At 50.7% G+C, this 12,150-nt stretch overlaps 1 protein-coding gene across 6 annotated transcripts in view; it reads left to right on the plus strand.

Moving 5' to 3' along the window:
• Positions 1–2,780: 2,780 nt before the first annotated feature.
• The window catches only part of NRP2 (neuropilin 2), an 88,719-nt gene continuing 79,349 nt past the window's right edge, over positions 2,781–12,150 (plus strand). For all 6 annotated transcript variants that reach the window (XM_071562902.1, XM_071562905.1, XM_071562903.1 and 3 more), the window contains exon 1: positions 2,781–3,215. In XM_071562902.1, coding sequence (XP_071419003.1) covers positions 3,143–3,215 — 73 coding nt within the window. In that variant the 5' untranslated portion in view covers positions 2,781–3,142. The remainder of the gene's footprint in view (positions 3,216–12,150) is intronic.

Genomic DNA, 12,150 nt, shown 5'->3' on the forward strand with positions numbered 1-12,150 from the left:
TTGGTTTTAATTGCATTTTATTTTAAATCAGGATTGAGAAAGGCTCTAAGGAAAAACTTGGGGGTTTCCTGCTTTACAGACACCTCCTGATGGTCAGTTCACAGGGAGAGAAGGATTCATTTAGAAAGGGGAAGCTGTGATTGAAAATAAATGAGGCTGTAGGATCAATGTTTAAAAGGAGCTGCAATTAAAGGGAAGAGAAGAGCGGAGCTGTAGAGTGCCAGGGAAAACCCCAGGTACGCACGCCCTCAGGTCAGCAGCAGGGAACTAGGCAGTGTTTGAGGCAGCAAAGACTTTCTGCTGGAGGGGAGGAGACATGGGGGAAATTTCACTGCATCACAGCTCTGACTAATGCTTGGGCTGCAAAATTCCTTCAACCAAATTTAATGCAGATGGTATGTTAAATATTATAGTACCATTAAATTACATATTGTCTCAGTTTCAGTGAGGTTTTCTGGCTGTTTCTGACATACAGACATGGAAAAATGCTGCAGTTCCCGATGCATTTGGTGAGCACTTACTTGTGGGTTTTAAATACCCACACAAGGACTGAACAGTGACCAGAGCCCTGAGCCCCTTGGCAGAAGCAGGATTTCCAGGCATAAAGAGTTGATGAGGTCCAGCCTTGCTTGGGGCACAGAGCAATGACCCCAGCAGCAGCAGCAGCTGTCCCTGGCACCAGGCAGAGGTAAGTTCAAGGTACATAGTATCACCTTGTGCTCAGTGCCTTCAAACCTGAGAGAGGATCTGTCTTAAATGTTCCCAAAAGAAGTATTTTTGACACTTGTGCATCTGAACTGGACTAGTAGGTGTCACCAGCTTTCCTATCATCCTGGCCTGAACACCTTCTGTGGTAGAAACTGCAGTAGCACTGCTCCATACTTTAGTTGTGCCTTTCCTTTCCTGACAGAGGCATGTTGGGGAGAGGAGATGTGAGATCTGACACTAAAACACAGGGCTGGATTTGTGGAGAGCTATTGAAAGGCAGCTGAGAGAAACCTCTGTAGAGCAGCAAGTAACTTTTTTTTCCCATCACCATTTTCTTTCGTAGGATTATCTTCTCTTCACTCAGTAGCAGATCAGAGCTATTACCAGTTCAAGGTTGTGTTTGCACTCTTCTGTTGACCTTAACCAGGGGAAACTGAACATAATGGGAGAAATATTGCCCCTGTGCTGTGCTGTGCTGTACTTTACGTGAGATGGGGCCATCTCTGATTAGGGCCTGGTAACCTCTTCCTTTTCCATGCATGTCTGAAGAGAGGAATGATTCATGCTGTGGGTTTATATTACGCTCTGATATCTCTGTTATGGTTTGCAAAGGCTATTTATACACACGAAAAATCACACTTTGCTAGCTTGATAGTAGTCTAACTATAAGTGAGTAGTAAATAATTGTTGCATAATTCCACATCAAAATACAATAAATGCAGCAGTAGACTCTATTGCCACTGGCTTTGCATTGACTTTGCAGGTTTTGGAGTACATTTGAGCCACAGAAGATGCAAAATCAGGTATCAAAACACACAGAAGGAAGAGAGATGCTACAGCCCTCAGGGTAATGGCTGAAATATCAGATCTGTCTGTCAGGCCAAATCTGTTGCTGTCAATGAACTTCCACTGGCCTCAGAGGAACTCGATGCATTTATGTCGTGTGAATTTGCTTAAACAGGTTGGCATCGTGATTTCATTGACGTGAGCTGGTGATGCTACCCATAACTGATAGACAGCAGAGTACAAAATAATTAGTCTCATCACCCTAAATGAATACCAGTGAAACGTTCTTACTTTCCCTCTCACCCACACAATGATATATCTCATTTCTGCCACATGCCAGTATTTCTTCACTAATTACCAACTTAAAAAAAATCAGAGATAATGTAGCTTTAATCCTTTTGTCTACTGTTTATTTGGAAGTTGGAATCTATAATCTGGGGACTGATTAACAACATAAAGAATTTGGTTTTGAATAGCTGTTTGGTGCTGGGTTTTAGGGCTCATTTTACTTCTACGCTTTGAAATTTCACCTCTCAAATAGGTGTGAGTTAGCCCTAGCTTGTCAGGTACCATTAAGCCTGTTGCGGTCTGTGAATTTAAGCGAGGAGGAATCGCAAGGTACCGGCGGCTCCAGCCCGGGCAGAGGCTCTTCACCTTCTCAGGTCAAAGGCGAACAAACGTCTTGAGCGCTGTTAGGGTGACTATGTGAACGCTGCTCTCGGTTTGTACTTTTAAAAAACATCTTGGAGAAAACATGTTTGCAGCGTGGAAACCAACTGTGGTGCAGTCCCGAAGCGGGTGTGCATTTGTCCGTTTTAGCAGCCTTTGCACCGCAACGCGGGTGCCAGGAGCGAGGTAGCGTGTGCTTCCCGCTCCCCGCTCTGGCAGACGGCTCTGGCCAAGGCTCGACGCTCCTGGGTCTCGGCCGGCAGCGGCGGAAGCCCGCGAGCAGGGACAATCCTTGTCCTGATGCTCCCCCATCCGACAATTTCTGGGTGTCTCCCTTCGCACAGCCGGCTCTTTCGCCGTTATTTCCATCGGGTTTGGTTCCTGCCTGCGCCGCGGGGCCGTCAGCGAGCGGGGAGAGGATGGCGGCACCGGCGGCACCAGCGGCACCGGCGGCACCCGCGGAACGGCAGCGCAGCCGGGACGAGCCCGGCACGGCGGGCCCGCTCCGCACACCGCGCGGCCCCCGCGCTGCCGCGGGCGGGTGGGGCGGGTGGGGCGGGGCCGTGCGGGGCGCGGGGCGGGGCGCGGGCGGGCGGAGGGGCGCGGGGGGCGGTGCCGGCGCTCGGCGCTGACAGCCACATGCCGCCCTGCCTGAAAAGGCTGCGAGGCGCCGGCGGGGAGGGAGAAGAGGCACAGACGGCGCCCCAGCCCGCAACGTCGCCGCCGCGCCCCGGGGGATGCCGAGGCGCCGGCCCCGCGGGTCGCCCTAGGGGAGAGGCGCTCCGCCGGCACCGCCCGCCCCGCAGCCCCGGCCCGGGCAGCGCCGCCGCCCCTCGCTGAGCCCCGCCGGAGTCGCTCGCGAGTGGGGCGCCCACGCGGGGCGCGGCGCGGCGCGCCCGGGGTAGGGAGGCGAAGCCCGGCCCCGCAACCTCGGGTCTTGTGTTGGGGTTTTTTATTTTTTTATAATTTGTTCCGAAGGATGGATACGTTTCTACTCGCGTGGGGATTTCTAGGGCTGTGCTTGCCTGGCACCGGAGGCACGGCAGAGACAGGTAAGGCGCCCGCCGGGGCGAGGGATGTCCCCAGCTGCGGGTGGGCGAGGGAACCCTCGCCGTCCGCCCAACTTTCGGGTGCCCGGGTGCGGTCCGGACGCACGCATAGAGGCTTTGCGTGGGAATAAATTTAGGGAATACATGAGGGATTGGCCGCACTACGCATCTTTCGCAGCAGGGTTTTTTGGGGGGATCTTGCGTGTGGAGGGGCGGGGGTGGCGCAGCCCCTGGCAAGGCACGCAGCGGTTGTAGCCGTAAGAGGCGAGGGAACGGAGCCGCACTGGAAAGTTGCGTGGTGTTTTTTTGAGGGGTTGCGGGGAATGGAGGGGAAGCGGTAGGGACCAGCGGCATCCCGGACACCCGCATCCGGATGCTCGCGGCCCCGTGCCCGGCCGCAGCCTCGGGAAACTTTAGGTGAGAAATCAAAATCATCTGGTAGGCAGCCGACCTCCGGAGCTGTGTAGGGCTGCGCTGGAAGCGGGCGAAGCTTAGCGGCCGTGGTGGCACCCTTCGGGCAACCCCCGGGAACGGCTGCCCGCGGTACGTGCAGGACCTGCACTTTGTAAACGCCGGCCTGTCCCGGGACGAGGCCGATTCGTGGCAGGTTTTGGGGCACGAGTGTATTTTTTCTGGTCTTCCCCAAAGAGCTAGGCTGGCCTGTCAGGAAGCGCTGGGATGAAGCCCAAGTCTTTGTATTGCTTCGGCGTGGGGACAGGAGAGGAGGGGGTTGAGGCTGGGCCTTGTGCTCCCCGGCCACTGGCTTTGGGTCTGGCTAAGGGGGGCAACAGGGTAGCGACCTGAAGTAGTCCCTGGAGGAAAACTATATGCCGTCCACTGCTCTCTCGGGGCTCCTTCTGCACTCAGCAGCCCAAGAGCTTCCTGGCAGGACAGTAGTGCCAAGCCAGCAGCTGCTGAGCTGTGGCTTTGCCTTCCCGTTAGTCGGGGCCTCGGGACATGGCTTAGGGCCCTAAACCGCAGTCTCACCCGGGCAGTGTTAGATGATGGCAGAGTGTGGTGTGCCTTCTCCTGCCTTTCTGCCTTCTGCCCCGAAGCTGCGTGGCCAGCAGCTCCCCCTTGAAAAGGGAAGTGGGAGAGTCTCTGCTGCCTGCGAAAATCCCTCTCTTCTGCAGCAGCAAAGCACAGACGTTCCCAACATACATTTGGTTGTCGGTTGGCATCACCTCGTTCCTGGTTATAAAGGAAAGAAAAAAAAAATTCCATCTTTTGTTCAAGTAGGAAAACGAATAGGCACGCGATGGGATGAAGAGAAGGGGCAGTGTCCTCGGCAGTGTCCTTACTGAGTGGAACAGTCTGGTGGTGCCTGTTGCAGAAGCAGTGTCTGGTCTATTGGAATGGGGTTTGTGCTGTGGCAGATCAGGCTGCAACCTGAAGCTGGTTCCTGAGGGTGCACTGGCCAGCCTGGCTGTGATCTCTTTGGCTACCGAGCTCGAGTGTGTGCCTGTGTCCATGCACGCACCTCCTTCTATCGTGGAGTGAGTCAGGCATCAGGACTTCTAACTGGAAGGGTTTTATGAGCCAACCATGTCTCTGAGGCCATTCAGTCGGTGTAAGAAGTGTTTATTTGAACGCGGGGTTTTCCCGGCTAAGCAGAGCATCACATGGTGTTGGAGCCAGCAAGGAAGTTGTCTCCCTGCGGCTGACACCAGCGGTTGTTTGGAGATGCTGTTCTGTGGCTGCAAACCCAGCCAAATGACTGTATTGCCAGCCCAGCTAGCAAAGGTACGGGGTAATGGGACACAAACCTCGATCAGGCTACACTCAGCTCCAGTAAATTAGCCAGCCTAGTAAGGAAAACATGCCAGAGGTGGATGGATTTATGTTTCAGTCTGGTGTATCTGAAAGCCTTCTCCCATTATGAAAGTCCCTCTTTAGGTTCCCTAAGGGAGGTTAGTAGAGAGGGGAGACGTTTTTAATAGACAATAATATGATAATCCACACGGAAAAAAACCTCATGCAATATTTCTACAGTAAGAGATAAACAGGGCAGCTGCCAATTTGTATGTAGCCAAGCAAACCCTGAGATAACCATGGAGGAGAGTGGGTGGGAGACCCGGGGAGATAAATCTGAAGGCTGGATGGCTGTGTGTTTTTCATTTTTCCCGTAAAAAGCAATGAAGTAAGAAAGTAGCAGATTTGAGTGACCCAAGTACTGAGCCGTTCAGATGATGTTTATGCAGCTTCGAGCAAAGCTCACTCTGAAGCCTTCCAAATAGTTTACTTAAAAGCTGGTATTTTTAGTAATGACTTAGGAGATGTAGCAAGGTGGGAAGAGGGACCAAAACAAATTGCTGCCAAGCAGGCGCACGGCCACACATACAAACATGCACACACACACCCCCACGCAAGCACTGAGTGTAGTGCCTTATGCCCGTGTGCTGTTTAACTCCGCTCTTACTGGGAACAAAAGCTTTTTTAGACTAGGAATCAGATAGTTGTTAGGAACATCACTGAAAACGACTGATACAAGCTCAGTGGGGGGCTCTGACCCAGGTTAGGCTGCTGCATTTTGTTTTCTTAATTTTACTGCTGCTGAAAATCGTGGTGTGTGGTGTCGGGAGTGTCAGGCATGCATACTGGTCCCGGGGGGCTCCAGACAAGTGATTCCCATCTCCTTGCCCGCCTCCTTCTTTGTATGTACTTTGTGTTTGGTACCTCGTGCGTGGCTTAGGTTAAAATGAGGAAGCAACCTGCATTGCTGGGCCGGAGAAGGCAGCGCTTCCCGTCCCAGCATCAAGCCGCTCCAGGCAGGCGGGTGGGTTGGTTTCCTAGCAGAAACCTCCCGAGCTGCCAGGCTCCAGGACATGGTGGCCTTGTACTGCAGATAGCCTGAGAGGAGAAAGCATCCTTCATGGGGTTTAGGAAGCTGTCAGGTTCAGATAAGGCTGGGATCCTATCCTGTGGGACCCCCAGTTGTATTAATAAGGAAAAATTAATTTTTAAGCACTGGGATTGCTGCCAAATTATATGACCTCTGACAGACCAGCTGTGCTAGGAAAATAAATCGCCTGCATCTGAGACCTGTGATCCTATCTGACACAGAAAAAAAGTTGTCATTTAGCCACAATGGTTGGGGCAGATTGCAGCAGTCTGAGAGCAAACTGGAAGCTGCTAAACTTGCTCTCTATTGTGTGGTGAAGTCACCATCACTGTGTCCCCATGGGGGTCTCAGGAATACAGTTGTCTAATCCGGGAAGTGTGGAGAGCTGATCTGCCTGCACACACCCAAGCTGGGACTGATGGTGTCAGCACGGAGGTGGGGGCAGAAGTGGGGTGTGAACATTTCCAGCTCTATCCTCACTTTGTAACAGCCCTTTGACACATTTCTAATTATAATACACACACAGACAAAGAGGTAGCTGGGCTATTTTCGAAATCCCTGTCTACACCCTGGTGGAAACCGCAATACTAGCAACAACATAAATCAGGGCTGTTGCTAACAGTGTTGCACATGGCTTAGCACTACAGTAGCATGGCTTTAATCACACTCAGAATCAAAGGGTCAGCCTGCTCCCTGCCTGAGCCAAATCGCAATCTCAGAAGGCCAGATCCTGAGCCAGGCTTGATGCCTGTGCAGTGAAAAGACACAAGCGTAGACACGGAGAGGTTTGTCAGCACGAGGTCTGCAGGCACAGGGCCAAACACTTGAAATCACAACTTGTATCTGTAACTCTTTCTATGTGCAGGTGTTGTCTGTGAAACGCATTGGGGGGCACAGCTAGGATAATTCTGGGGGGCCTGGGGCTCCAACCACAGCCCTGGTGGGGCTTCTTCCCAAACAGGTTGGGAATGGGGTACAAGTTGGCATGCAGAATGGCCTGAAGTATTACTTGCAGGGCTGGATGGCTCTAGGGACTTTGTCTGAATACTTTTCCCCCTTTCTTCATACTTGACAAGTCTAAGAGAATGGGCTCCAGAGATGAAGTGCTGGGCTCCAGGTCTTTGAAACCTGCCCTCATTTCTCCCCGTACATTTGAGACAAAGGCAGAACATCTGCCCAGCTGTTCTGGTGGGTCATCCCTAGCTGTGAAGTGCTGCCTGTGTGGGGCTCAAACATCTGCCTTTCTCTATGTCCCTCCTAGGGACATGGTGAAGCCAAAAGGACGCTATCCTTTTACTCTGCTTATGTTTTATTGAACGGCTCCTTTGGGCCCTGGTTTTAAGAGGATGCATGTGAGAAGAGGAGGCAGGAAAACCCGAGCCTCTTCTGCATGTGCACACACACACACACACACACACACACACACACACACACACAGTCTCCCTGGTTCCTCCTCTGCCTTCATGGACACACAGATCTCTCCCTTTCCTCTTACACATAGAGGCCCTCCAGTTACTTGCTGCCTGCCACATACACATCTCTGCATCCTTTCTTTCCCTGTGCTCTCTCTGACACACCCAGAGCCCCTCGGCAACTTTCTTCCTCACGCACACCCCCAAACTTGTTCCTGCTTTCCTCTCTTTCTGTTTGACTGCTGATTATGTGCTCAGCAGACAACAATGTGTTTAAGACACTAGCCAGAATGTGCAACAAGTTCGCTGCTAGCAGCGAGGCTCAGCAGTAGCTGAGTTTGAGCAGGCTGTCAAAGGCCGAAGCCTCTGCTGCTCAGCAGTGTGTGTGGAGGGAGCTGCTGTGGGCTCTCCACGGGTGGCTCTAGAGGTGCTGCTTCCCCTCCCATCCCATCCATGGGGCTGACTGCAGGCAGGGCACTGCATTTTGCTCTGGGGCTCCAACAGGGCCCCTGGGAGGGAGGGCCAAGGCAGGGGTGTTGTGAGATTCAGAGAGGCTCCTACAGAAGCTTTGGGAAGAGGCAGGAGTAAACTACCACTGCCTGGTGGGGAAAAGCAGGATTCGGTTTTAGAGCGGATGAGTGTCAGGACCCTGGCAGGTGACTCAAAAAGTGTGAGGAAGCTCGGAGGGTGTGGGGGTGATGAGAGATGAGATAAGTTTGTTTTCTTCTTGGAATTTTTGTAATAATAATACTAATTGGTATCTCAGGGACATTGAACAACTATCATTGAGCCTGAAGCTCTTTAGAGAGGAATCCTCAGTGAATTGTTTTTCTTGTCTTTTTGCCTCCATGGCCCTCAAACCAGTCTGTTATTGGCAGCATTCACAGAGGTGGCTCAGCAAATTGTTTCATCCTCATATTTTTTTCCTAACGTGTCCTGTAGGTAGGGTGGCACACTGCCGTGCAGGAAGCCTCCAGGCTTCCCTGAATCTGTTTCCCTGCCTGCAGTTTCCTCAGAAACTGGCTGACCTGTGGCTTGAAAGTCTCATGAAGCTGCCATCTCTTCCTGGGAGATGGCAGTGTGTTTCCATGAGAGTGCAAAGCCTTGGGAGCCTAACACAGAGGCAGGAAAGATTCCTCCAGGTTCAAAATACAGTTATCCACCTTCCTTGCATGTGCACGCACACACTTGCATGCTCTCTGGAATGATTACTAGAGTAGCCAGGAATTGTAATTCCAGACCCACCGATTACATTTGCAGGCAAGCTGGGAGAATTGTGCACACATGTATCTATATAAAGACTAACACTATTAAGCTGGTTGCCCTATTGGAATTGCATTTGCCTGTGATATGACAAATAATAAAGTTGGTGAAGGTGGCACCATGTGAAAACAGGATATAAAATCTCATCAAAGATACAAGAGAAAGGGTGGACAGGATGGACATTTAAAGGTCAATGTTGTTACTGGCTCAAGTGGTACAAAGCGATGTCAGCCCCTGAAAGGCTACCCAGAACTCTAGGGGTGGAAATCAGCTGAACTCCAGTAATTTCAAAGTGAATTACCTGGATTTGCATGCAGGATTTGGCCCTCTCATTTTCCACAGTGAAGCTTAAGTAGGTCTCTATTTCAGGTTTCCATTTAATTCTTTTGTGGATTAACACGGCAAAAAAAAAAAGTGCAGGTATCAGAAGTCTCCAAATCTCCTTCTCTCTCTTCCTTACTCCAACACTCCCTCTTATTTAAAAATAATTTAAAATAATCTCTTTTCACAAATGCTCACAGCTAAAATGTTCCATTTGCTGAGCTTTCTGGCGTTCCCCTCTTGCTGCTGTCCAGCGCTATAAAATGAATGTGCTGCATCCCTTCCCAGTTGCCTTAGGAAGCGGTCAAATGGCTACATTCCTCAACTGATGGATTGGCATGTTCCTTTCTTGCTTAAGCCCAGTCAGTGTTTTTATGAGCTTGTCTCCTGACAGGCTGGAGATGCTTTGAGTTGAACAAAATCCTAGTTCACATCACAAAAGCAGTCTTTCAATTCTGCTTTGCTGTGCCTCTACTTTTAAGTGAAAGTTTAGTTAAACTGGGAAATGTACTCAGTGAAATGTTCAGGGGACTTTCCCTGGTTGCGTGAAATCCCAAGGTGGTTGTGGGTAGTGCTCTGGAATGAAATGTGCATGTAAGTGCTTTGTGTTGTTTGGGTGTGTTTGTCCATTAATTTGTTCAGGAAGCCTTTGAAGCTTTATCACACAATCCAAAGCAAACACACTTCTGCTAAAATGATCTGTGCTACTGGGGATAAAATATCTAATCTTATTAGCTTCCTCTGCACTATGTCTCTCTCCTTGGCCAATGGCTAAGTTGTACCATTTATATCTGAGAGTTCATATTTGTGTTCCTGCCTCATGCAAAAGTTGTGCTGTGTGGTTTGGGATGAGAGTCCCTGCCACATGAACTGTGCCCAGCCAGGGTCAAAGCTCAGGGACTGAGGCAGGATAAACATTAACGGTAATGAATCCATGGCAGAAGAGGTCTGTTTGTCTCCTCCATACTGGGATTTGACAAAGTGCTTGGAGACATGTGGACCTTGAAAAACTCTGCTTCTTGAGGAGCTGTTTGAGTCTAACAGCCCTGGTTCCCTGCACTAGGGCTCCAGTGAAGTTCAGCAGCCCTGAGAGCAGTGGGTCGTGCATGCCAGGACCCGTATTTTGCTGTGGTCTCGGAGGGCTGGCAGGGCAAATCTCCTCTGCCCGGTGTTAAATCCTGGGGCATGGAGATCTTCTGCAGTCGTCAAATGTGAGTGTGGAGCTGAGCTGGGGGGCCTCATGTGAGGAAGAGAAGTGACAAGGCTAGGCGGTGCATCCACCTGCTGTGGAACTCCTAAAATCTCTCCTTTGCTCCTTTGCTGTCCTTGTAGGCCACTCTTTTCAAACAGTGCAGACAGCAATGTGGCTGCTTGCTTCTAAGGTATCCAGAACACCTTAAATTCTGTGTGCAGCCCAATTACATCCCACAAAGTAAACTGAACTCAGCAGATTAAAACACGTGTTAGTTTTGTGCTGGACACTGCAAGCTCTGAGAGGCTGTGGTATGTGTTTGTTGTGAAACGGACCTCTCTGGTGATGATTATTTTTGTTATAGGCAGAGTTGGCTTTAGTTTCTGTGTGGAAGGTCCAGCAATAACAGCGAGCCCTGCTCTCCTGGGGTGAGGGAAATCCAAAGGGGTTTAATCAGCAGGAAATTCAAGTAGGAGAATGACCTGCTCCTGGCCTAAGGTTTCAGCGTGCGCCTGATGAGCTGCAGAGCTGAAAAAACCCAAGTGTGGGTGAAGGTTCCTGGTCCCTGGCTGTTATTTTTTGCATCCCCTGGGTGCTGATTGCTTGTTTCGGCTTTTAGGAGACTGGAGGAGACTTAATCAGCCTGAACGTCTCCAGCAGTTTAGGGCAGAGAAGGAAGTGTCTGTCCATTGCAAAAGGTGAGGAACTCATCTGCTGATACTCTTCTCCATGGGAAACTTTGGAGTTGTCCCTGTACATTGCAGCATTTGCAGGAGTCCACCCCTTGTGTACTTCTCCAGGTCTTCCTTTCCTATCCCTATGACTTGGTTGTCATCGGATGTGTAGTTACCACATTGGGGTGGTCCTGCAAGGAGAGAGTTGCAGGGATAATGTAAGTTATGTGGTGAGTCTTGAGGAAAAAGAGCATCTGCAGATTTTCCGTCCTGAACATAGACTGCTGCAATACTGCTTGGGAGTGTTGACCTCCATAGCCTCAGCTGAGAAGCCCTGCTGCTCTCCTATGGCCTTGCGATTGGCATGGCACTCCGCTGGACCCTCCACCACATGGACTGGCAGGAGCCCCAGCAGTTTGCTTTCAGTGTCTGCATTTTGCTTACTGAGCAGTGGGATGTTCCATGCACCTGGCAGACTTGGCTTGTACTTCAGAATTTCATTTTAATTCTATTAAGTGAATTCTGGACTGGCAAAAGCTGCCAGAGCCCATTAGCAATGGAGCACGTCTTGCTTCCAGAGCGTAAAGCCGGAGCAGTAGCCATGCCACTCACCCTTTACTGGGTACAAAACAGGCTGTATTTTATAAAGAAAGACAGTGGTTTGGTATTACTGCTGAGGCAAGCTCTTTGCCTTTCAGTGGGCATGGTGATAGATTTTGTTGTGTTGTTGCAAGAATTCATCTGCTAGATATCAGTGAGTCAAAAGAGAAAAAGCCCACCAGAGCAGTTGCAGAGATACTAAAGTCATTTTGCATCTTCAGGGAACTCTGAGAAGCCCCAGCTTCTCTGGTATGCTATTGCCCACCACATGGACCAGGCAGCACTGTACTGAAGTAGCTCCCTTCATTTCTCGGGACCGTCTTGGAGAGGATGACTGAGAGGACAAAATCTGTTCTTCTGAGAGACACAGCTTTCTTGCTGGTAGGAGACTTTCCCTGCTGCAGAAGGATGGTGATGTTTTCCTGATGGTATCTGAACACCCGAGGCTGGTGCTCCTGTTCACTCTGTGGTTTCACTGCTTGTCCCATTTTGCTGAAAAGACCGCAGCTGCACAGAGCTGAACTCCAGCACTTCTCGCTCAGGTTGCCCTCACTGGCCCCAACAGCTTAATTTGGGCACCAAGCTAATCTGGAATTAGGATCAAGCCTAGGGTTTTCCTTAGCTTGGTCCCACT

The sequence above is a fragment of the Pithys albifrons genome, chromosome 8, assembly GCF_047495875.1.
Source record: "Pithys albifrons albifrons isolate INPA30051 chromosome 8, PitAlb_v1, whole genome shotgun sequence".
Lineage (NCBI taxonomy): Eukaryota > Metazoa > Chordata > Aves > Passeriformes > Thamnophilidae > Pithys > Pithys albifrons.